This window comes from Semicossyphus pulcher, unplaced genomic scaffold (assembly GCF_022749685.1).
Source record: "Semicossyphus pulcher isolate SPU_LCO1_2020_fin unplaced genomic scaffold, fSemPul1.0.p SCAF_16, whole genome shotgun sequence".
NCBI classification, from domain to species: Eukaryota; Metazoa; Chordata; class Actinopteri; order Labriformes; family Labridae; genus Semicossyphus; species Semicossyphus pulcher.
This window is the reverse complement of record NW_027211670.1, coordinates 7688042-7713645: the sequence shown is the minus strand read 5'-3', so window position 1 is coordinate 7713645 and position 25604 is coordinate 7688042. Positions and strand designations below refer to the sequence as shown.

At 41.1% G+C, this 25604-nt stretch overlaps 2 protein-coding genes across 3 annotated transcripts; one reads left to right on the top strand and one right to left on the bottom strand.

Annotated features, from left to right (window-relative positions):
- Positions 1-556: 556 nt before the first annotated feature.
- Positions 557-12828, top strand: csdc2a (cold shock domain containing C2, RNA binding a). Of its 2 annotated transcripts, XM_069665118.1 has the most exons (5): positions 557-655; positions 1101-1230; positions 6142-6503; positions 6848-6970; positions 8617-12828. In XM_069665118.1, the coding sequence occupies exons 3-5, from the start codon at positions 6316-6318 to the stop codon at positions 8777-8779; spliced, it is 474 nt and encodes a 157-aa protein (XP_069521219.1). In that variant the 5' UTR covers positions 557-655; positions 1101-1230; positions 6142-6315; the 3' UTR covers positions 8780-12828. The 2 variants fall into 2 exon arrangements, with proteins under 2 accessions (XP_069521219.1, XP_069521220.1); XM_069665119.1 differs by lacking the exon at positions 1101-1230.
- Positions 12829-22361: 9533 nt separating this feature from the next.
- LOC138593028 (bone morphogenetic protein 2-like) lies at positions 22362-24372 on the bottom strand. Its single transcript, XM_069663849.1, has 5 exons — positions 24060-24372; positions 23645-23784; positions 23271-23387; positions 22964-23150; positions 22362-22780 (listed from the first exon to the last, which is right to left on the bottom strand). Exons 1-5 carry the CDS (start codon positions 24370-24372, stop codon positions 22362-22364), a joined length of 1176 nt encoding a protein of 391 aa, XP_069519950.1.
- Positions 24373-25604: the final 1232 nt, after the last annotated feature.

Sequence of the window (25604 nt, the reverse complement as noted above, 5' to 3'; positions counted from 1 at the left end):
CAGAAACTACCTATAATAGAAAAAATACATTACTTGTCAAAGAAAATAACTTCACACTTTGGTATGGTAGGATGAAAAAAATTATAGGCTAAAGAAAATGAGAGAAATAATTTGGATAAGTGGCCGACAGTATTAGCTTGATGAAGTTTGATTTTTTTTTTTTTACAATGCAATTTTTAAAAATGCTGTGATCTTTAGCTTTGAGTTTAAAATGTTATTTTAGAGGTTATTCAGACATACACACTCTACCTGTAGGTTCTGTTTATTGTGTGATTAGTCAAATCAAATCAAAGATAGCTCTTATACCACAGTCCATTCAACATCCAATCAAATCTCTCTGGTTTGTAAAAGAAACCATTAAGAGAGGTTTCCATCCACGAGGAGAACAAAGAGTGGACTGTAGTGTGGTGAAGCCCGCTGTTGTTTTTAGCACAGTAACCCCCTGCACCCCCCGCCCCATCTCTGCTGCCTCCTTTTCATTTGCTGCTTCTTTTTTTTCATCCCGCCTGTGTGCGCCGCATCCATACCAAGATCCACTGACTTATTCACCGCATGTCTCCGCAGCTTTCGCCGGCTTTAATTACATAATTGCCTCTTGTCGCATCTTAACGCGGGGACACATCGCGCCTGACTGACAGCTGATCGGCGCTTCACGGTGAGTAATCGATCGGGTTTATGGGTGATTTGTAGCGTGGCTTCACACATCAAGCCTTTTATTCTCTGTGAGGGGCGGACGGCGTCGGTTCATGGCTGTATTGTGATAAAATGTCTTCAACTCAGGGCACAGATTTACCATCAAAACCGTCATCTTTTTAATCTAACTGTGTTTTGTGTCGAGACGAATTTCAGTGTCACATTTTTGGACATCAATTGAGCATCCTGTCGCCTGCTTGTCTCAAGCTGCCACACTGTGAGAATGTTCTGGAAACAACCCGCCTCAAGGGCTTTTATTTTGTAATGAATTATTTAGGCACTGCTGGCCTCACATTCAAACATATTACACCATAAACAGGACGTGTCTCTTTAAAAGGTTAAAATAAAGTTTAGAGCCTCTCTCTCTCCCTGTGTGTGTGTGTGTGTGTGTGTGTGTGTGTGTGCAGAGTACTTGACGTGTCTCCCATGCTGATGCAGAGCAGTAAAGACAGCCACAGTGCTAGTGTTGTGACGTTTGCGAACGATCCGATTCTTTTGAACGGCTCTTTGGTGTGAGCGACAGGACCTGAGTCGTAGGTGAGAGCCGTTCTTTTTATATTTGTGACCAAATTTCACTGCATGCCCCTGATCCACTCCCCTTTATGCCGAATTACCACAGGCAGCTTTTTTCAACTGCAACTTTGCTATACTCGGCAATGACTGTATAGATGGATGATGCGTCTCTTCCGCTAACCAAAACACACACTTAAATTGCTGAAAAAAAAGTCTGAAGCAGACGTTCACATATAATGGATATGGAAACTTCAATGACTGCAGTGATTGTTTTAGTCACATTTCCTCTCGCCAATCCTGCCCTGGTCTGCTAATCCGGAACAGATCAGCTGCAGGAGACGTATTTGTCAACAGAGCTGTCAATCATCCTTTTTACAGCATCAAATAACTAATTAGAAATAATCCTGTCAGAAAAATAAACACTTAGACGTAAATCAGCATGATAAGAACTAACTATAATGACAGAAACCATGTATTTTGATTTTATAGTTTGACTCATGTCCCATTGAATAACATGGAGGAGGCGGGCTTTATGACATATACTGCAGCCAGTCAGCAGGGGGCTCTCAAAATGTTTTGGCTTCACTTTTAGGGAGCTGCCATGTTGTCCATCTTTTTATACAGTCTATGATACTAGGTCACATGCAGCAGAATCATAGTGCCGACGGTGAGCAGCATTATAACCCTCTGTCACTTGTTGTTTTTTTTCTTGACATCTCTGTAGTCATACAAGTCATACAGTTTATGAGGTTTATCATAAATGATTGCAGAATCAATTGCGTTTGATGAATTGTTCCTACATTATTCTGCTGTGTCCTTTTAAAATTTAAAAGCGTGTCTTGACACGGGAGAATATAGTGCAGGCACGTTCGTGAGTCTGACCACTCTCTTACCTCGGATCTTATGAACCATAAGGAGCCATAAGATCCGGCTCTCTTCAAAGAGCCGTAATTCCCGAAGCAACATAGTGCCCTGGTTTCACAGGGAGGTGCTTTTGGCCTTTTTGTCTCTTCTTTTCAAAGCTCCCACAGCTTTTTTCCTTCTTAAAGTCCAGTTTGTGATTTGGCTTCTAGTATTTTTTTTTCCATTCAGCCTTACAACCTCCTTAATTAAATGTTTTCTGACACAGAAGCACTGCAGGCTCATTAAAGGAGCCCACTTGCTGGCCTCCTCTCGGCCTAATAAAAGGCCTAATGAAAGAGGAGCTCAAACAGTCAAGTTGCTGAATTATTTAGGCCGCATATTCTGCATTGTCATCCATCAGTTATTGTATTAGCCCTCTCCCCTGTGCCACTGTGAAGACAGATGTGTGTTCATAACCACAAACTGCATCAACATGATACCCAGGGAAGGCAGCCAGACTCATAAGCCATTTGTGGCATATTTTGGCTGAATGAGCTCACAAAGGAGAGCAATTAAAGCCTACTGAGATCATGCTGGGAACCTTTAAACTCTTCTACTATTTTGACTTCCAACCCAAACCTCACAAGTTCTCTCAGTTTACTCTAAAGTAAAATTAGCCCCTCTCTAAAGTTATTATTATTTTATTTTTTTATTGCGAAATTGTCTTTTTTGAAAGAACACTATAACCACAAGTTATTTTTAAGGCTGTTAGCTTGCTACCTCATATACTTAGCCTACTAATTTCAATAATTTCATTATTATGCTACTCTGAAGTACAATACTAAGGCTATATGACAGAATTAAACCTCATATAAATAAAAATGTAATTTCTGCAACACCATTCTGACAAATATGACGTCACTGAGACTCCTTCCATTATTTATACAGTCTATGGTGCAGGCTGATGTTAGCATGTAGCTCAAAGCACTGTATGAGCACACTACCTCAGCTAGTGTGTAGCTTGACTGTACACTCTCATTGATGTGCGAACATGACTTCCTGTTATGCAGAAGTTTAAGGAACAAATGTCCAAGCACACGGACGTAACTCAAAGCACTGTTGTAATAGCACACCCTCTTAAATAGCAGCTAGCTTGACTGTACACTCTTTGTTTATGTGCAAAGGTGACACAGGAACAAATGTCCAAGCAGGCTAATGTTAGCATGTAGCTTAAAGTCGAGCTGAAACGGCATTTCGAGAGTATCTAGCTTCCGTATCGTGACGTATTTCCGAGTGAAACAGGACGTGCAGGAGGGACATATCAATAGAGGGATTTGATTTGATCGTTGAGAAGTGGGCGTAGACAGACGTTCTCCACAGCGCAGTAGCTAGCTAACTGACCGAGCGTTCTTGGTGCTCTGCGGCTAAATGTTGCAGATTGATTGGTTGAAATTGTTTGGTGCTAACTTACGTAAGCACGCGTGAAATTTAGTTTTACCAGAAGAAAAAATGATCGGATTTTGATATAAGAATACGAAGAAATTGATTTTCTGTATTTCTTTTTGGCCAAATTGTCAAATAGATGCACAATATTACCGGGGATGTGATCTAAAAGGATTTAAAATTACATTTTTCATTTCACCTAGACTTTAAAGCACATCATACTAGCACACTCCCTCAAATAGCAGCTAGCTTGACTGTACACTCTCTTTTTAAAGTGCAAACATGACTTGCTGTTTACATAGAAGCTAAAGGAACAAATGTCCATGTTGGTTTTTAACCTCGTCAGCTACACAAGCTTTTAGTCTGCATTTATGATATAAATGTACATCCCAACAGAGACTTGACACACAGACACACACACATTGCTATATTTAGACTGACAGCAAGATAAGCAGAGTGTGATATTGAATGGAGCCTGTGGGATTCACTCTGACACACTCTGAATCAGTCATCGTCAAACCTTCAGCCTGCAGATGTGATGTCAATACTAACATTCACAGGGAGGTGGCTGATAATAACACCAGTAACACATCCACTGGGTTCATTGTAGGTGTTTAACTTCTGTAGAACAATTCCCCGCAGCCCGTTGTGTTTGGAGCAAGTGTCAGAAATGATCACTTAGACAATAATACACACATCACAACTCCCAGTTACAAAACAATAATTGGCTTTGTGTCAAGGCATGGTGACCAAGCTCATTCGTCCTGATAAGATTATGTGAAGCGATTCAGAGAGCAGCTTGTTGCTGGTACGCTGTAAGGAGCAATCCTGTAATGGATGTCAGTCTTGTGCGAGAGGGGATTTTTATATAATAAAGTGTGATGAGCCGAGTCGAGCTTAAGCCCTCGGGGTTAGGATTGTTATTTACATCATCGTGGGACCTTTTCAAAGCCAACAAGATCACAGTCTCAGAAATCATGTTGCTTTGATATTTTCTTTTTTCTCGAAGCAGATTTTAAAGGATGAAAAGCAGTCAGAGGCCATGTCTTATTTTGAGTGAGGCTCCTGTCATTCTGGACCATTTAGCAGTCACCTTATCAGTGCTGTGCCCTCATTTGTTTCATATGTGTCTTATCCAACAGTATCATAAGTATGCCTGAATTATGACCTGAGTTTATGTGTAGATGATTTTTTTGTTTGTTGATATAGAGCTCTGGGGGAAAAAAAGAGACCACTCCAAATGTTCCTTAAATCAGCATCTCTCTCCAGCTCAGTCCAGATCTGAACCCCCTTATAAACCTCCTGAATGTGATCAAGAGGAAGATGGATGGTCACAAGCCATCAAACAAAGCCGAGCTGCTTGAATTTTTGCTCCAAGAGTGGCCTAATGTCACCCAACAGCAATGTGACTGGTGGAGAGCATGCCAACACGTATGAAAGCTGTAATTAAAAACCACGTTATTCTACCAGATATATTTCTGAACTCTTCCGCAGTTAAAACAATAGTATTCTGTTGTTTAAAGATGATAAATAAACATGAGCTTGTTTTCTTTGCAATATTAAAGGTCTAAAAAACACATTTTTCTTATCTTAACCAGTCGTAATTACCTGCAATTAAAGACCTAAATGAACATTTTTGATTTGGAAGTTGGAAAGAAATGTCCTCTATAATAAAACAAATGTCCATTTTAGACAAACACAAACTTATGAATAATAGAACCAGAGAAATACTTTCTTTTGCAGTCTCTTAATTTCTCCGGAGCTGTATATGTGTATTACCTAAACTTTTTTGGCATCAGATACTTAAATAATTAACAGTTTTTAAACGTTCAGGCTACAGTGTGATGGTCAGATAGTCAGAACATTACAGGAAAGCATTAATGATGCACTATAAACAAAGATGATTGAAAATACCATGAATAAATTATATGTTTCTACATTCAAGGACTTTGTCTCTTTGAATTGCTGCAGATATCTGGACACAAAGTAATGTGTAATAATAACTAATCTACAGCTGCACCAAGCACATAGTTGAAGTGAATTACATTAACTAATAAGATTTTCATTTAAATAAATGTCTGTTAAGTCACTATCTATCACCGAATGAGGTAACACAATGGTGATTGAGCCGATGGCCCACAGATGAAAGCCTCTGCATTTGCAGTATTACAGACTGGGTGACTGGTGTGACCTTCGGCGCCCAGTTAGTGACACGTTTTCCATCAGCCAGCAGTGGTTGGTCTGCCAGAGAGGGTAGGCGGAGCTAAACGGCTGCTTTTCCGGTCTCTGCAAGTGTTGCGAGTAAACAGTTATCTACTATGGCTGAACAAACAAAGAAAAGATCGATGACTACAGATACAACTTCAACAATAAGTGAAAATCCAAAGAAAAAGAAACAAATTCGACGCTCAGATGAAGCAAACAAGGAAAATCAAGAGTTACAATCATAACAAAGGGAGCCAACCCTAGATATGTGGAAAGTGTACTCCCGTAATTACCATTTATCGCCATAAGGGGCTGCCAAAGAGAACGAAACTGAAATCTTTGAGATTATATCTTTAACACACTGCAATTGAAGAAAATATCTGTACTGTACCTCAACCTTTCTCATTTAGTCTTTCCTTACCTCCCTTTGCTCCTTTATTGCAGGTAATTGTTGCTCCGCTCCTCCATCTTCAAGGCTTCTTCCCTGAACATCTCCCCACCCGCGCACACACTCTTGCCATGCAGGAGGTGTAACCCTCCTCCATCTTCTTCCTTGCGCACCATTGGAGGAGACCCAAAACAATAAAAAAAAAAATCCCAACCTGTAACTAAGTCAAGATGTCAGACCCCGATGCCTCCTCACCAGCAGACCCCCCGCTGCCGCTCACGTCCCCCCGGACCCCCCTGCAGCTCTCTTTTCCCTTCCTGAGGGAGGGCAGTCGGGTTTGGGAGAGGGAGAGGAAACCGCCTCAGCCCGGAGAGCTGCCGAGCCCACTGCCCACCAAACGCACCCGCACGTACTCAGCGTGAGTAGGAGAGATGCACCTTATGTCTTATCACTTTTAAATTCATTTGTACTGCCCTTTAAAGTGCATTTTGTTTCATTTGATGTGGTAATGATAAGATTTATTCTTTCTCTATGTGTCAGTAATACAATTTATAGGTATAAATAAAACAGACATTTGGTTTGTCAAGTTTCTATCCCAACACTAGAAGTCAGAAATGTTATGTTGTATACATTTTTGGTTTCTTAAATGTCTTACTGTCCATAAAGGTTATTCTAAACTATGGAAAAAAGATCTCTGAATAATTGTGGTAATGATGCACGATGCTCTGTCACTGTCTCCCCCCTTTGTCTCTCTCTCTGCAGGACAGTGCGAGCCAGATCAGGTCCAGTTTTTAAAGGGGTGTGTAAAAACTTCTCCCGGTCTCAGGGTCATGGATTCATCCGCCCCTCTCGTGGAGGAGAGGACATCTTTGTCCACATCTCTGAGTGAGCAAATAAGTTTAGTATTCCTGTTTGTGTGGAAGTTGACCTTTTTTTGTATTGTTGCTGAATGAAAGAATTAAACTTTAAACTCACAGGACGGTGTATATAACACATTTCCGAGGAAAATAGCCAATCAAAGCTTCCCTGAGAATCACTGGATGTTCGATAATATGTGCGAGTTCAGATAACTTGTGATGACCAGGTGAAAACTTTTCTGTTATGTGGCTGGATTTAGTATCCTGAGTCAAAGAGTTGTCTGTTCAAAGAACAGACCTTTCCTTCAGTACATACCCAGAGTTCATAGCCAACTTGGAGTCATTTACAAATGTGATTTTCCGGCCCCCGACTAAATGTAAAAAAATGTTTGTATATTGAAGTATTATTCAATAAAGTTTGAACAAAAAACAAACTGAATGTAAACAAAGCGAGCATGGAGGTGACAGGAACCACAAATGCATTTACCTGTAAATGACAACATGTAGTTCATCACTTTTTTGGTTATTTTTAGCACGTAATTAGAGATGTTTATGTTTTTCAGTTAAATATTCACAAAGGATTAAAAATAACGCCTCTCTGACTTTTGATAATTTGCTTAAATATGTAAACACTGTAATGATAGACGTACAATTAGATCCATGATAGTGTGTCCCATTCCTCATTTTTATACTGGTCTCCAGCCCTATAGTCTGTATAGATATATCTTCTGTATATATCTTCTGAATGTCTCTAGCAAGTCCCCCAGCTGTATCGCAGTGCAGTACTTAATGTTTAGTACCTATTTAGGAACAGGTAGCAGCATGTTATTGCTTGAGACACGTCAAAATGGAGATTGGCAGTGTAGGAACTGACCAGATTTACACGGCAGCTCTTTTCATCTGATGTCACTCTCAGGGTGGGGAGCTCACATGCTATGGTAATCTTGTACTGCTGTGTTCAAGGTTATAATTGGTATAAATTTAGGGTATCTGAGATAAATAATTATAATGTCACCTCTTCTCAACTGATCACTGCCCATATTTTAACATACAACAACATATTTTGTAACCGGTTAGCTACCAGGAGACAGTTAACGTTAGCATTCAACCACCTACTGGATAACATTAGCGTTAGCTAGGAAGTGGCTGAAAGCTAATAATACAGTGTGGTATTGTTACACAGTACAACAGGAAAATTCTTAGCTATAGTAATGACAGATAATGTTATGTTTGCTACCGTAATATTAGCTAGCAATTTGCAACCACGTCTTAGTTAAAAGTTATGTTAGCTAGGAAGTGGTTGAATGCTAACATTAGCTGTTGTCCAACGCTCGTGGTTTTTAAAATATGTCTTTTTACCTTTGAATATGAATGAATGTCTGTCCAGATTTTCACTATCAATCGCCTTAAAGTTCCTCTAATCTAGAAGCAGTGATTTTTCACTTAGCCTACATTTATCCACCTTACAACCTTGAACACAGCAGTACGACATTATAACAGCATGAGCTTCCCACCTCGAGTGTTACATCAGAAAAAGATGGCTGCCATTATTTAATTTCGTCACAGTATCTCCTGCACATCGGAGAAGACAGTGCCAACTCAGACTATGTCATAAAAATTGATCATGACTGAATTAACCGGAGTTTGTTGTATTTGTTTGTGTTTCCTGGACAGCATTGAGGGGGAGTATGTGCCTATGGAAGGGGACGAGGTCACGTACAAAGTGTGCCCCATCCCTCCCAAGAACCAGAAGATCCAGGCTGTCGACGTGATGATCACCCACCTGAATCCAGGCACCAAGCACGAGACCTGGTCAGGTCAGATCATCAGCTCCTAAACCAGCACTCCAGGCTGTGAGGCTGCAAAGGCAGAGGAGGATTTGAATTTAATTTTAGGTTTTATGTTTTAAGGGTCGGAGCTTGGTTCGCCCTGAGGGGGCTCTGTTATGAAGGGAGTTGGTGAACGTTTAAAGATTAGGGTTAGAAATTAAGCTTTGAATGTATAAGTTTGAATGTTTTCCTTTGAAGGTCAGGGTTTCATTGTTTGGTTTTGAATGTTTTAATTATGAGATTTAAAGTTTGGGTTTGAAGGTTCGGGTTCAGGGTTGGTGCTAGAATTTTTACGTTGACTGAGTTTATATGTTTTAGTTGGGAAATCAGTGGCTGTTCGAGAAGCGATGTCTTAAATGGGTTAGGATGCTGAAGAAGCGAATCACATTTGAGCCGATTTGACCCACTTTAGCTGCATTGGCACTCCACAGTCACATTACAGACATGATAAGTTCCTTGGGACCTGCGCAATCAAGTTCTTAATTTTAGTCCAACTTTTATTTTGCTTCTTTTTACAAGTAAGCAACCAATTTATGGAAATAAAGTGCCACCACTGCCAAAAGTCATGTGACAAACATCTCATTGACAAATGTAGCCATATTGTGACTGTGTTTACAACAGCAGATGGAGAAGAAAATAAATTGACATTTGTAACAGCCCTTTCTGCTGGCTTAATGCGAGAGGACCGGCTGCTCAGATCTGCCTTCAGAAAAAAAACAAATTATTTTCATGGTTGTTTGTTGTACCACACAGCCCTGAGAGTGCATGGCTGCCAAGTGAAAACAGTAAAAGCACTTACAGTGGGAAGTCAGTCTGACAAACATCCAAACAGCTCTTAATGCATTTTGGCCTCAGGAGCTGCGATAAGCTCCACATATAAGGAATTGTATTCCTTCTTAGTATTGTAGCACTTCTGTATTTTGTCTACTTGAAACATGTAGAAATCCAGTATTATTGTAGCCAGCTCCTATGACGGTCTTCAGTTTTGGTGGTAGACAGTAGCTGGATGTTGTGTTAGCCTGCCACTGGGAAACCAGGCCAGAGGGTTTGGGGTTAGGGAACCAGAGAGGGAAGAAGGTCAGGGAACGGGCAGAGGATGGAGTGATGATCTATAGATGTACTTGAGTACAGCTTGATTTGAAATGTTATACGGCACGTGTTTAAAGGACGACGTCAGCAGTTCTTGACCGATGGTTTGAGAAGTTCAGGTTAACTTGATTACAGTGAAGAAATAGTTTGACATTTTGAGAATTACCCGTCTTTCCTATCATGCCAAGAGTTAGCTGAGAAAATTGATACCACTCTCATAAACCAACTTAAATGGAAAGGGGTTTTTTTGGAGGTTTTATGAGGTAATTATCAATCTTAAAGGAGCAATTCGCCCCTTGAAAAAGCCCCTGTCAGTCAAAGCTGGTGTTCTCTGTAATCTATTGAAGCAATAATATTTGAAATTGGCCCCATAGCTGTGGAGAAAGTTGTACAAACTGCTCGGGGTTTGCCCATTCTACATTCCTACAACACCCAGCGTGCATTGCGCCCCTCCCTCTGAAAGGAACGGCCCAGTGAGAGACGCTGGAGTGAAATACTACAGTTTTCCAGTCAAGGACATTGATCGCTGCAGGCAATGGCTCAGAGCGGTACAGAATCCGAAATACGGCGAGAATATACCAGTAGATTGTCTAAAAAATCTTCATGTCGGCAGTCTACATTTCAAACCTGACATGACATCGGAGGTGGCCGTCCTAGATTGAGGAAGTGTAGTTTAGCAAGCTCCCTGGCCTCCACCAGATGATGTGTTTTACGTCATCTGGCGGAGGTTTTCCAGGGCCCATTGGAGAAGCGGATAGCGTCCTCCAAAGGCACAGAGCAAAATTGCTTTATTTTTCTACCATAATGGCATTAGCTCCCCATAATAGCATGATAGGACTGAGGTTGAAAATCGGCCGCTGTGTGGAGTAACATCTTAGTGCCGAGGGAAAGGGCTGTCTGACGCCAAGGTGAAGCGGTCACAAAAAAATAAAAACTTAAGTGTACACTTAAACTGAAATGTTGTTTATATGTAGGACTCTTTTAAATTGATAAAGCACATGATACTCGTGGCCCCCATCTGCAGCGGTGCTTAGCTTAGCTTCCATGTAGGGAAGGCCGGCTTCTTCTAACAGGGGCTGAGCTGACTGTTATCTAGTACACTTACTGTTGATAATTACCTCATACAACCCCACTTCAAAAAACCCAAACTATCTCTTTAATATGATGCTATAGCATGCAGGTGTTAGCTTAGCTTAGCTTAGCCTAGTAAGAAAGAGATAGTTCTGCTCTCCCTATAGCCGGAGATATACTTGCTTTTAACCTTGCGTTCGTGTACACAACAGTCTGCGTCATGAGCATAATTGTTCACATAGGCTACTTGCCTTTGCACTACACGTGTTACTGGAGGATACCGCTTGGGGGCACACCAGAGAGCTCAGACCGTATGCAACTACTGCACGAGCTGGATGTAAACAACAGTCAAGGTGACGGTCGAGGAGGTTACTATCACGTTAGTTCTGAGATCACGGCAGAAAAAGTGACCTTTGTGTGTTGGATGGACAGAGCACACCGTCGGCACCATCCCCACTCCGTTTCTTCAACATTTTCCTCAAGTTTTCACTTTCAAAGTGTAACTTATCTGTTGCCAGCTATTTTGACAGGCATGTTTGTCGCTGTGTAGTGGCAATGACACATTGTACAGATGTGTATGGACATGGTCTGTGAGCTTGCATTCAAAACTTTCCACTATTGTTGTCCCTGCTGTTGTGTTGACCCTGTCACAGCCCCTCTGCCGCTACACTGCCCCTACCGGTCATGTGCATACTGCATCTCATGTATGCGTAGCGCTAGTTTTTTGAGGACGTGCACATCACAGGAAAGCGTCTGTTTGGCGTGTTAAAAGCAAGTATAGCTTAAAAGGTGTAAAACATGCTTATCTGCATTTGTCAAGCTCAGTTATATTCATTATATCTCATTTGTCTAATCCACAAATAAAAAGAAATTGATAAAAGAACAGTCTTTAGGCTAAGTGAAGCTAAGCTAAGCCGCTAGCTGTAGCTTCACATTTAGAGTTAAGACAAATTATTTAAGACTAGTTGTTGTTCTTTTTCAGAAAAGTGAATATGTGTATTTCTCAAAATATTGAACTATTTCTTGAAGTAATTCGTGAATACAAAATATATTTAAATGGCGGATATTTCTCAAATTTTCTATTATTGTGATAAGTGACTTCCTCTTGTATTATACAGAATTTGCAGCTTTCAGGCTTTTTTCTTTTTATCAAACAAGAAAAAAAAGTGATTCAGGAAAGAATCAAAAAGAAGAGGGTCGGGCTGAGGGAGATGAACTGCTGATGTGTGTGTGTGAGGTTAAAAACGGGGGAGTTTAATAAGTTTCTATACATCATGGCAAACGACTGTGAAAAAAACAGAGCAGGAAAAGCTTCCTGATGTACGTTTAAAAAGGCGATTTATTTATTGACTTATTTATTATCATTTGTAACTATGAGACCATCAGGTGTTTGGTAATTAAACGCTGCATTTATAAGTATTTGTGCAAATGTAAGCCTCTTTGAATACACTGCACACCTCACTCTAATGATGCTACCCTGTTAATATCCCTTTGCTACTGTCATGACATCATTGACCTTTGACCTTTCTGAACACAAGTTTCTTATTTCTACATAATCCTAGCGTAATTTTTATTAGCGATGTCATGTACAAAATAACAAGCAGTTTAGTTGTTTTTAGAAATCGTTATGTTTTGTACTGTTTGTTGTAATTTTTACGTAGAATGTGTTTCATCATGCAGTAACTCAGCTGGAGCCTTCAGAGAGGTGTCGTCAGGCCTCATATGCATCTTTGAGTGTGACTTAACATCGTAGTAACACAATGTTGTTTTTGGTTTCTTTACTGTGAGAGAAACAAGTTCGCATTGTGTTCGCAAGCACTTTTATTTTTGTCAAATCACTGTGACTGTCTTTTGTCAATAAGGTAAAGTTTGAATAAAACTTACTACAGCATTCACAGACCTGTGTGGCAATGTGTTACTATAATTTGAAAGTACAAGGCAAAGAGTGTGCTGTGCTCTTTTTCCCTCCGCCTGTCTCGTCTTCAGTGATGTCGGTACAAAGTGGAAAATCTAGGGCGTTTATTTTAAGAGACCTCTTTCACAAAGTTTGCTGTGCCTCAGAGTCTCAGACAGCTGGTTGGAATCGTTTAGAAATGTTCAGTTATATTTTCCAAAGGTTTATGTACTGAGTAATAATGTAGACGAGAACAAATATACATTTTGCACAGGATAATTTTTCCTCTTAATCCACCCCCAGGTATTCAGCTGATGTAAGACACATACAAAAAAAACATGACAAAAAATGTTGTATTTGCAACTCAAGTATTGGAAGGTATTTTTATCCCTGTGTTGGTATTTGGTGAGGAAGACTTATTATAAAGACAATCTAGATTTAAAATCTATCGAGAAATGTCGATTTTTATTTTTTCTAACGCCACATAATGTATTATTTCTCCACTTAAAAGGTATAATCAGTAGGATTTTTCCGTGCATTTTGTCAACGACACATTCAAACTGGGCCCCTTCTCCTGGGCTCTTCGTCACCAGCAGCTCACTCTAACTCTCTCGGGGGAGAACACGCCCACCCCGCCAAGCTAACACCAGCAGCATCAAGGTTACCATTGTGCTAGCGTGCTAACCGCCAGTTGTCATGTCCTACCCAATTTGAGGCACCTTCCTGTCCAACAGAAAGAAGGCCAGCTCTGCATCGCTCTTTTGCCATGTTCGCTTGTCTGAATGGGGCCCAGTTGCTAATTTGAACCACTCCCACACTCACCCATATGCTGTGATTGGCTCAGGGAACCATTACAGCGCACCTCCTGAAAACATCCCGTGCAAAGCAAAACAACAGAGTAGGTGGAGTTCTGTGCAATGGGAACAGATGGAGACGAGTGTCCAACTATATATACAGTCATTGGTCTGCACACACACTCACCAACACACATGTATAGAGACCCATAAGTGATGATTTTTATTATATTTATAAAAGTTATAGTACAGTTTTATAATGCGTGGGCTATATTAAAATATCTAGCAAAACCATAGTGACATCATACAAGATAAAAGTGACGTTAAAACTACTATTTAGCGCCAAATGCAGACTTTATTCACTTCTTCAGACCAAATAAGGTCTCTCTGGTTTCAAGTGAGTGGGTACTTGCCAATGTTTCACCGCTTTCACTTTCTCTGGATCAGTGGCTATGCCGTTCGTGGAATCGATATGACCCACGTACTTCACTTAAGGCTGACAAAATTGACATTTGTCAATGGAAACTTTCAAGCCGATCTCCTCTAATCTGTCCAGCACCTTGAGGAGACGTTGCTCATGCTCTTCAAGCGTTTTGCCAAAGACGATATCATCCAAGTACACAATGACTTCCAGGAGATGCATGTGGCCAACAGCTTTCTCCATCAAGCGTAGAAATGTTGCAGGAGCTCCAGTGATTCCTTGTGGCATGCGTTCAAACTGATTGAACCCGAGGGGACAAATGAACGAGGGGGAGAGCAGGGCAACGACGATTTGACCCATATCCCTGCTGGTCTTTTTGTGTAAGGGAGGGGCTATGGACGATCGGCCTCTCCACCAGACAGGTCCTGGGCCATGGCGCCAGCAGATCTGGTATTAGGACTGCACTGTTCTTCCGTTGAATGGGTTCAGGAACAGCCAGAGGACATTTTTTCCCCACTGGCAGGAGGGGCTCTCTGTCTTTCTCTCCCTCTTTCTCTCCCTCTTTCTCTCTATCCCTCTTTCTTTCTCCCTCAAACCAAGTCACCTCTGGACGAATAGCCCCCGGCTTTGGGAGGCGTGACACACTGTGAAGAGCTGGAAAAGCCTGGTCCCCAGGAAGCGGAAAATTGTCAGCAAGGACCTCAAGTGGGAGTCAACATCGGCTCTTTGATACCCTCCCCTCCGGCAAGATGCTGCGGTCCATCAGGACCAAAACCTCCCGACACAGGAACAGTTTCTTCCCCTCTGCTGCCAGCCTCTGATTCTGACATTCATCCATTTACACATACTAACAAACACAAACACACACACACACACACACACACACACACACACACACACACACACACACACACACACACACACACACACGACTGATAATAACAATGCATTTTTATTTGTAATTAAAAATCATTGTTACCATCAATCGTTTGTGTGTGCTTTTTTTGTGTGTGTGTGTTTTTTAATATGTGTGAATGGATGAATGTGACATAGCTTTGCCAGCATTCAGTGAAGGAGCTTTACAAGTACAGTCCATTTGTACTTTGCCAACAGGGTAAGTTTGGGTAAAGTTGGATAAACTGCGCTACAATTAAAAATCCTTGTTACCATCAATCGTTTGTGTGTGCTTTTTTTTTTGTGTGTGTGTTTTTTAATATGTGTGAGTGGATGAATGTGACATGTAGCTTTGCCAGCATTCAGTGAAGGAGTACAGTCCATTTGTAAAACACACGGACTGCGCTGGGACAGATTCCAGAACATTCTATTGTCATGTGACGAGGGCAATGTTGTCAAGCTGAATGGGATACTGGGTTTGTGATACCAGGGGGGACTCAGTCCCTCGTCAGTGTGATAGGCTCCTCTCAGTAGAGGAGCTGAGCCATGGTAAGGTATATCTCTGTCTTTCTCTCCCTCTTTCTCTCTATCCCTCTTTCTTTCTCCCTAACCAAGTCACCTCTGACACATAGGCCTAGTGCAGTATGTAAATATTTTTTTCACTCATTTGGGGAAAGCTATAATGGAGCTTTGTTATGTGTTGTTTTATATCTGCCTCATATGATTATCTTGGTCCAAGTAATGTTTCGTTATTGCATTACAATAAAAGAAAAAATCGCTTACTTCTTGTCAGTTTGCTCGTTCATTGTAATGAATGCTGATGCTGTTCTGTAATAACCAAACAGACTTCTTTATATGTGAGAGTCTGAAGAAGGAAAGGGGCTTTTTAGTGTAACATTCAAGGTTTTTCACTGTCCTCACTGGTAAGGATTTGACTTTACATTAACAAAATCTTATGAGGATCGTTAAAACTCAGACTTATTTCTGTATTATGGTATGGTGGATGTACATGGAGTTGCGGTGCATGGGAGAGTGTGTACAACACATACATCACAAAGGCTTTTCTGTTTTCATCAGCACACTGCCAATCCACACGTTCTCACTCACAAGCCATCAGTCTACAGCAGCTTGTTTAGTGGCTTCAGGCTTTAAAATATGTCAATGTAGAGACCCCTTCCAAAAATATGAAACGTACTCTGAATTACATAATCATTATTATATAGCAGTAACATTATTGATGAATGTGTACAAATGAATGAACAAATGAGAGTGTATCTCCTGGGATCAATAAGGTGTTTTCCTAAACTATAAAGGGCTATATATTGTAATATTCTGTATTGAATACACTTATTGTGATTAAATAAGAGCACATTAATTAGTAACTAAAGTTACCAAATAAAAGGCAGGCAGGTAAATTGAAATATTCATGTAAAGTACAAGTGCTGCAAGATAGTTCCAGAACGTGACTGAGTGTAGTTTCGTTTGACCACTCAGGAGCAAGGATTTCATTAGCTCATAATCTAGGACACGTTACTTTTATATTACATGTTCATTATGTTGGCAGGCCTGTATGGTATTCAGAATTATTTTTACAAAGAGCCCTGGAGCAATGGTCAACTACCTATGAAGCTGGGATGGCCCCAGTGTCGACTGTCAAATATAGCTACACGTTATTACCCGCTACCGCCACTAGGTGGAGGCACAGCAGGTGTCTTTGAATAATACTCCAACACGTAGAGGCGAGGTGCGGCCTGGAGCATGGTGGGTTTTTATGACAGCAAGAAATAATAATTAGGAAACATCTGAAGACATTGAAGCTTAAGAAAACGATCCTTTAAACTTGAGCAATATATTTTTAATTCAATGAAGAATCACTGCTACTGTTTAAACCTTTTGAGAATGTGTACTGTGACTGTTGGTAAGGGGATATGTTTTGAAGACTATACAGTGGAGCCCCTTTAATATTTAGATAATGTAGCGATTAAAAAGATTAATAATTAACTCATTAATATCAAAATATGTAACCATAATTCATAACTCAAAGTTATGCATCATAATCACAGATATTGGTGTAAAAAAAAGCTGAAGGAGAGTGATGGCGCTCATCTTCGGCTCCCAAAAACGATTAGTGTATTATTAAATAACAGTTGACGGGTTGACGTCTAGCAGACAGCCAGCAGGATCCACTTGTCAATCAAGTGAACCGGCCCCTGTGATTTAAGGCTTAATATAATTAAAACGGATGTGTTCTAAAAATAAAGCATAACAGAGAAGGCAGTTCTACAGCTCTAGCTATTGTAGAAAAAAACAACAACACACAATGTGACTAATAAAGTGGCAACCTGCATGAGATGACATTTGGAATTGATTCTTTCCGTTGCCATGTAGTAAGTTAAAAAAGAAAAGGCAATAAGAGAAAGAATAAATGAAAAAAAAGCTAAATATTATTGCATGAGCAACTTGTTCAGACCCTCTTGAAAACAAAATATTCCGTGAGGTAGCCACATATTTCTCTGCTCCAAGCATTATGTCCTTTTCCTCTCTTCACATCTTAAGTACAGATAATGATGAAAAAAATGGAATCAAAAACAGCACAATAATGTCTTTGACTAATTTCTTTCTTTATTTCTTTTTTGTTTTCAACACAAAATGCTACTTACCTTACCTGTCCTTACCTTACCTAAGCTCTGAAGCTCCTCTGTAGGAGCCTAGTTTGAGGAGAAATCGTGGCTGTAACTATTCCTGCCTTCCATGTGTGCCAACATTGCTTCAACCTAAAATAGGCTAGAGAAAGCAGCAAGAGAAAAGCTTTGGCCCTTAGTGAAGAAGGCAAGAGAAGATTAGTTTTTTTTCATCCAGTCATTCAGTTTTTAAGTCCAGCAGAGCCATTTCTATGACTCACTCATGTTTATCACCATCTAGTGGACAAACACATGTACTTGCACTAGTAAATCACACTTGGACAATATACTGTATTTATCTTCTAAGAAATAGTAAACAATGACTCATGAGTCATTAAACCCTTAAAAATGTTTTAAATGAGTTTTGAATAAAGTAACTTAAAGTCAAAAGATCAAATCGAAGTATCTTTGTCAAGAGAAATGTCTGAATAGCAGTTTAAAACAGGCTGTTTCTAAAGCCCAGTTCAGATCAATGATTCGCAACGCAACAAAACTCTTTTAGAATGTTGCAGAGAAAATTGCAGCAGTGTGAACTTAGCTGCAGAGCGTCTCAAGCTGTTGCGTGGGGTTGCAGAAGAATTGACTTGTCAAATCTCCATATGAAGTTTCAGAACTGAATGCAATTTTCTCTGCAACATTCTAACACTGCTTTGTTGCGTTGCGAATCATTGATCTGAACCGGGCTTAACAGCGTAGAAAAACTTTTTGGAGACACGTGGTTTGTACGGGACAGCATGGTATTTAATATTCCTCCTCATTCCTTGTGAAACTGTTTCCTGTGTTGTTGACGCTGTCACACAAGTGAGACTTCAGATTCTGGTCCAGATATTAACTGAGGGTTGGAACATCACTAAATCAAACCCCACTCTCTCAATAATATAACTGATTTTCAGTTCACTTTGTAGCATAGCACTGGCATTGTGTTTCAGTATTTAGTACATTTAAAACATGCTAGAGAGTAAAAATATTCTCTTCGTTAGTGCAGCTGGAGGAGGCCGAGGCCGTTTGTTCAGCTCCATCAGAAGAACAGTTAACTCATCCTACAGGCAGGGAGGTCGTCTGCTTCACAACGCACGCTGCCTCCTACAGAGGTGTCTTAATTACTCTGGCTGATAGGATCAGGACAGGTTGAAAATTGGTGGCGCTATGGTACCCAAACAATTTGAGTGTATTTAATATGGATTTGGGGTAATGCAAAGCATATGTAAGCAAATAAGGCAAACTACCTGAGGCAAGTCCTTCATATTGTCCATGACAATACCTCCCTCAAGAACGATGGCATTGGAGATGATTTGGAGGTATATTGAGTTTGACCCCCGCTGAGGACCATCTTCACTGTGAACCATCAGCACACCAACTGTGAGGGATGCCAGGGCCTAACCTTTTGTTGTATCTGCAAAGAAACATAACAAGTTACAGTCAAGATCGTTAGTATTTGGACAGTTACACATTTTTTGTTCCTCTGGCTCTGAACTTCAACACATTCGATTTGAAGTACAATAATGGATACTGTGTTAAAGTGCCATGTCTCTGCTTTAATTTGAGTAGGTTTACATTGTTATATAAAAAACTGCGTGGGTGATACAGCCCTTAAAACATGCCCAAATGTTAGGGGTTCAAAAATAATTTGACACACTACTAAATGTTTCTTGGGTAGCTATGTGTCATTTAAATGTTGGTTCATGTGTAAGAGTTCATATGGGGCTCAGAGTTGAGCGTTGCCATTTAGATTGAGGTGGAGACGTCTGTCAAGTTAAGGGATGACCATGCAAGTGAAGAAGATAACAGTGAGGTTAAAAAAAGCAAAAGAAGGAGGTTCTGTAGGAGTGAAGGCTCACGAGTCGGCTGAAGCTATCGGACCCGCGACCAACTGTGGAATGGGACTTGTTACAGCTGAAGCCTGGGTGGTCACCGTCAGTCGCTCACGCCGATCCCAAGATGAGGGGTCGATGGGGGAGATCTGGTGACCGTGGCATAGCTGGTCCGGATTCTGAGGACGGTGCTCAGGCGAGGAGTTTGCAACACACTTCAGTGGCAAGTGCAATCCTGGTGGGTTGGAGCAGCTGGGACCTCCAGAGCGCCGGATCACAACCTCCTTTAGCATTCGTTTCCTAGCTGTGGTGGTTTCCCCTGTCGCCTGAGTTATACTGGCAGCCGGGGATGAGGAGGCGGTCTCAACAGGTGGGATTGGTTGGGCATCAGACAGCTGGGCCGGGGCACCATCAGACAGGACCGCGTATCGGTTTGAGAGCCTCAGGCGAGGTGGTGAGAGTGCCCCAGCCAGGCTCCTGCTCCTGACGCGGGCCACTACCTCTGCCCAGGATGACTGTTGGTTAGGAGTTGAGCAGGAGGAAGACCAGGGACAGAAAGACATATCCTAGAGCACTGTGTCCTGGACGGTTAAGCTAAGTGTAGCAAACCGTTTTTGAGACTCTTTTTTCTTCAGCTCATCAGAGAGCTGAAGAATGTTTTCCTTCAGGTTAGTGATGCTCCTGTTCGCTGTCTGAAGCTGTACATAGTCTTTACAGGGCATGATTAAAAGTTGAGTGGAGTTAGCCACAGGCAAAGTGAGGTAGGCTGCTCGACTGAGTGACAGCGTGGGAACAGGGAAATAGCTGGTTAAAACTTAAGGTCAGAATGTCCGATGGCTAAAAAAATTTAATTTGCTGATATCTGTGCGTCTAAGAGTGACTGCAAAGGATTTTCCAGAAAATAGAAAGTATGATTTATTTGTTTCACTGTGTATCTGTCTGATGTACTCCTGTTCAAATTAGAGCAGAGATTTGGCACTTCAATTTGGTGTCTTTTATTTTGATAGAATGTGCTGAAACTCTGAACCTGAAGTACAAAAAAATGCATTTGCAAGCCATAGGACCGACTCCTCTTATTAATACATTAACTTTTGGAGTTCGAATAGAAATATGTGGTATTTATGTGGCTATGGAAGACGGGTGCATACATTTTTGAACAGTGACTTTTCACTCCAGACTCCTGCTCCTGAGATTATTTGGTGACACCTTATGGCAATAAAAAGCAAGGCAAGTGGCACCTTTTGTATTTGATTACAAGGTGTTTACATCCCTATCATGAATTGTGGAGGAACTGGAGCACAAGTTGTTATGGTAAATGGACTGTACTTATATAGCGCTGTTCTAGTGTTTGCGATCCAAAAAAAAAAAAACATCATTAGGACCTCAAGTAGGAGCTGAGGATGTTCTTCCTGCAACTGCTGAAGAGGTGCACTGCAACACCACAATAAGGGTTTGTCCTCTCCTGCGATCTGGTCAGAAAACATCATGAATAGCTACCACATGATTGGACATAACAAGGAACAGGCTATTCACTTCTCATTGCAGTTCTACAGGGTTTATAGATCATTCCGACTGTTTTTGTTAACCAATGATCAGTTTTCTTTTACTGAATAGTAAAAACAATTACAGCTAAATTGTTATTTTGGCTAGTAGCCAACTCACTGGGAAATCAATGTGCACACTACTGAGACAGAGTTGACAGCAATTCTTTCTTTCTCATCAACCTTCATAAAATCACATCCTGTTCTGTTATCAATCAATCAATCAATCACATTTTATTTGTATAGCGCCAAATCATAACCAGAGTTATCTCGAGACACTTTACAGAAAGAGCAGGTCTAGACCGACTCTTTGTTCTGTTATTTAAAGAGAGGCCCAACATGAATCACCATGAGTAGCACTTAGCAACATTCGGCACATTGGCAAGAAACAAACCTTCCTTTTAACAGGCAGAAACCTCGAGCAGAACCAGACTCATGTTGAACAGCCATCTGCCTCGACTGGATGGGCCGAAAATGGGATAGAAGGAGATGCAGGAAAGAGACAGGCAAAGAGAGCAGCAACAACATATGTCCTTGTTACAACAACAACAACAGGTAATAAATACTTATGGTTACAATGCCAATAATAGTGGTAGACGAGGGTGAAGATTAGCAAAATAAATAAATAAATAAATTATCGAGAGAAGCAGAGTAATGATAAAGACTGAGGTAATCGTAATTGTAACAGTTGAAGTCAACAGGTCTACTATTACCTTTAGCAGCAACAATAATGATACTATGGGGAAGGCTGATGTTCGTAGTTGTTGCAGTCGAGCAGGTCCACAGCAGCAGGTGGTCTGCAGCAACGATCCCCAGGAACCTACAAGACAAGGGATTGTGATTTTGGGATTGTGTTGTGATTTCTTACAGTTTCTTACAGTCATCAGTCTTTATCTTTCTTTTCTGCTCCAATCAACGTGGCTATGGTTTCTGCTTAATGACTCATTCGTTTGTCTGAGTGAAGGGAGAAACTAATTACCTGCACACTAGTTCCCTTGACAAGTTACACCACCAGAGGGTGCTATACATAACCTATTATTTTAGGGGTATTCCAATAAAGTCATGTCTGTCTGGTGACATTTAACTCTTTCTGACGGTTCTTTATTTAAAATGAACACGAAATGACTTTAATACCAGGGCTACATCTGGTTCTCAGGTCTACTGTAAAATGTATTATAAAGTAAGACACTATTATTTAGGCATCCTTTCCTAAAAGCATGATAATCCTAGGACTTAACAAAGGACCACCTCTTTATGGTTGAGGAATAGTTGTTTTATTTCTCAAAATAATACAATATTTAAACATGTGCACGAAAATACAGTGTTTCAATCATCTCAAGCGAACCATCATCTCCCCATCCCTCATTGTCCCAGTGTCAAAGAGTCAGTGCCGGTCAGTGACAGCCACAGCTTAATGCCACCATGTCGTCATACTGCTTTAAAACCACGTTCTCTTCGTCATCGAAATATAACAAACTGATGGACTGCAGTTTGTCGGGAACGCAGCACGGCGCTCCCACTTCATCGCTAGAGAGCTTGAGCGCATGCATGATGGAGCGCACCGTGGCGTGGTTTGTCGCTCTGAGGTTTCCTCCCAGGGGGAACGGGCAGGAGCCTTTGCAGTGGTAGGCGTTGTATCCTCGGGGAGAGATGATCCAGCCGGACCAGCCGATCTCCTCGAAGTCGACAAATAGAGGAACCCGCTGGCAGGACTGGGAGCGGCCTTGTGGAGAGACGCCTGGAGATGCTCGTCTTCTCCTGCTGGGGTGGCCTTGGAGCTCGGATGCTGCTGCTGCTGCAGGTTTTGTTTGTCCTATAAAAGAGAAAAATGTCACACTGGTTTAGAATAGCTGTAATTTAATAGTTAATACTTCCTTTGACGTTTTCATCATATCATTTTTTATTTATACAGTGCCAAATCATAACCAAGGTTATCTCTTATCTCTAAGACACTTTACAAAAAGAGCAGGTCAAGATTGTACTCATATAACTTTACCTAGGTATGACTGGTTTGATGCTCCTGTCCCCCCATCATCTGAGAATATGACCAGGTAGGCATTGGTGTCTGTCGGCTCTCCATTCTGCTTAGATGACCCCATCGACTCCATCCAGTTACCAGAAGGAAGCGTGGTCACCACCAGGATGCCGTTATTCTCCTGGCTGTTTTGAATCCACTTTGACACCTGACATTCAGAGAATATTGAACACATTAGTTGAGAAATAATACAGAAGCATTTTTTTTGTATGATCAAAACATCTTTTTACAAAAGCATGAAAAATAAAAAAAAGGGGGAGGGTGTTACCGTTTGAGTGACATTGAAGACTTCCCATCCCTGTGTGTAAAGGGGCACCAGCCTGGAGGTGACGAGGTTTCCTCTCCATGGCTTCACTCTGCTGTCCAGCACTTCATACAGATCCACCTGCACGTACAACATAAACCTGTTATTTCACTATTCAGACTTTTTTCTTAATTTAGTCACAGTCTGATATTTTTTTTTTAATTTCTGCAGACGCTAAAGCAAGATGGTAATTTACGCACCAAACACTGCTCATAAATTAGGAATTATTTGTAAAGTAGCTTGTTTTGTTATGTTTGCACTTTGCAGAAGTTGATTTACCAGAAAATTATATATCTGCATGACAACATATCAATAAATGTCACAAAAGAGCGTTTTACCTTGTAGAAATGAGCCCTGTTTGACTTTCCGAGGTAAAACTTCTGCTTCTTTCTGAACCAACGGAACTCCGCTTTAATCATCCTCTCCTCTCGGCCGAAAGACGACAGGTTGAAGAAGTGAAACCTCTCTCCAGTGTGACCTGCTGGCAGTTGAATATCAAATAAAGCTTTAGAAAAGGGTTTAAACATTTTTTTCATAAAGAAATGTTCCAAAATTATCTGTTTATCAGGCGAGCCGCGCGTAATTGCGCAGTTGTTATTAATGGCAATAACGCACTCTGATCCATAATATTTAGTGTGGCAGTAAGGCCAAATAATAACTTAAATCAAATAGATATATATTTCCCTAACACAATTTCAAAAATAAAAACAGTAATCCATGCGTAAATGGCAGTTTGTTGTCAGCTTTACGCACCTTTATCCTCAAAACTCCGCACTATATTTCCTTCCAAAATCTCCTTCTGGCTTTTCGGCGTCCCATCAGAGACCGACACCGCGTTAAAAAGATCCAACATGAACTGTGGCGCCTTCTTGTGAGGAGCCACTGCTGGACCTCGAGGTAAATCCTTCAGGTGGGCTGACACATCCAGCTTCTCGTTCACAGTCTTCCTAAAATCCAAACCGTCTTGACTGTCCGCTTGCTCTCTGTCCCGAGGGATGGCGAGCGAGCTGACGCATCTCAGCTGGAGCGCGAGGACGAGCCAGAGATGCAGAGCTCCTGCTGTCATTTTGGTGAGAGTGGACTGAGCTCTACACCTGTGGGTCGGGGGGTGATAAGGGCAACCCGCCGCCTTTGATGACAGGCTGACCCTGTGTTCAGCTAACACCGGGAGATGATTGGACCGTGATTGATGATGGTGGAAAGAAACACAAAGGAAAGGTGAAAATGACCCGAGAGTCAGCTTTTAAGATAATAAATAAAAGACTAATTTCCCTTCATTTGTAAGTCCGTGTACGAGTGTGTAAGAGGACGCTTGGCTTATGTGACCCGTTCCAACAAATGGGCTTTATAGGAAGCAGAGACGATGTTTGTAAGGATGTGGAAGGTTTTAAGTCACTTATTTGGGCTGTTAAAGGTGGAAAGTCAATGTTAAAACTAAAACCATTTAAAATCATTGATTACATAACAGTGAAGATGAATATTGATGGTGTCAGCGTCATTAAACAAATGTAAATGTTAATGGACGTTGAATAAATCCATAAATCTAAGGACCTATGTGTGACAGTTCTAAATAGAGTATATATATATCTATATACAATATATTAAATATGAAGGTTTAATTCTCATTATGGATAAGAAACATGATTTTATTAGGCCACACTGCTGCGTTACAAATGTTTTATAATAGGGACCAATTAACGGGCCAACCAAATAAAGTTACCCCATTATGATGTTTTGTCGCAGGGGCTCCACATCATGTGTTTCTCGGCCCACTTGTCTGTTATCAGTATGAGGCCAGTTGCGAGAGAGCAAACGAACAGCCGAGCCGTGACGCAAATGAAGCGCGTTTTCAAAAGCTGCTTGTTAATGCGCACATTTCCACAAAACGCACGCCGGTCACCGTGTCCCCCCTTCTCCCCCTTCCCCTCCTCCGTTACTGTTTGCAGAGTGACTCACAACGAATCCAGCACGACATGTTTATTCGTCCGTTAAGATGAATCCGAGATGATCTCCCATCAATCAGGCCGAACAAAAGGGATCAAATTCCCAAGGTCGTCATGCTGATCAATAGCCCAGTTTCTCCCCTGGTGTTAATCAAATTCATGGATTGGGGAATGATGATCCCCTCATTTAGGGGCCATTACTCACGTTTAAGACCCCATCGTGAATGGGCCTCTTTCTGATCTCTCTTGTAGCACCTAATAGCCACGCTGTCAGATAAGCCACAGGATAGATTACAGCAATAAACAGTGCAAACAACAAGATACCAGAAGATCACGTGATGATTGAATTTGTTGC

Coding starts and splice junctions, on each gene's coding strand:
- csdc2a (XM_069665119.1), top strand. CDS start 6,316: ATGTCAGACCCCGATGCCTCCTCACCAGCAGACCCCCCGCTGCCGCTC. Junction 6,504..6,847: donor CGCACCCGCACGTACTCAGC/GTGAGTAGGAGA, acceptor CTCTCTCTGCAG/GACAGTGCGAGCCAGATCAG. Junction 6,971..8,616: donor ATCTTTGTCCACATCTCTGA/GTGAGCAAATAA, acceptor TTTCCTGGACAG/CATTGAGGGGGAGTATGTGC.
- LOC138593028 (XM_069663849.1), bottom strand. CDS start 24,372: ATGACAGCAGGAGCTCTGCATCTCTGGCTCGTCCTCGCGCTCCAGCTG. Junction 23,388..23,644: donor ACAGGGCTCATTTCTACAAG/GTAAAACGCTCT, acceptor TTGTACGTGCAG/GTGGATCTGTATGAAGTGCT. Junction 23,151..23,270: donor TCTTCAATGTCACTCAAACG/GTAACACCCTCC, acceptor TCTGAATGTCAG/GTGTCAAAGTGGATTCAAAA.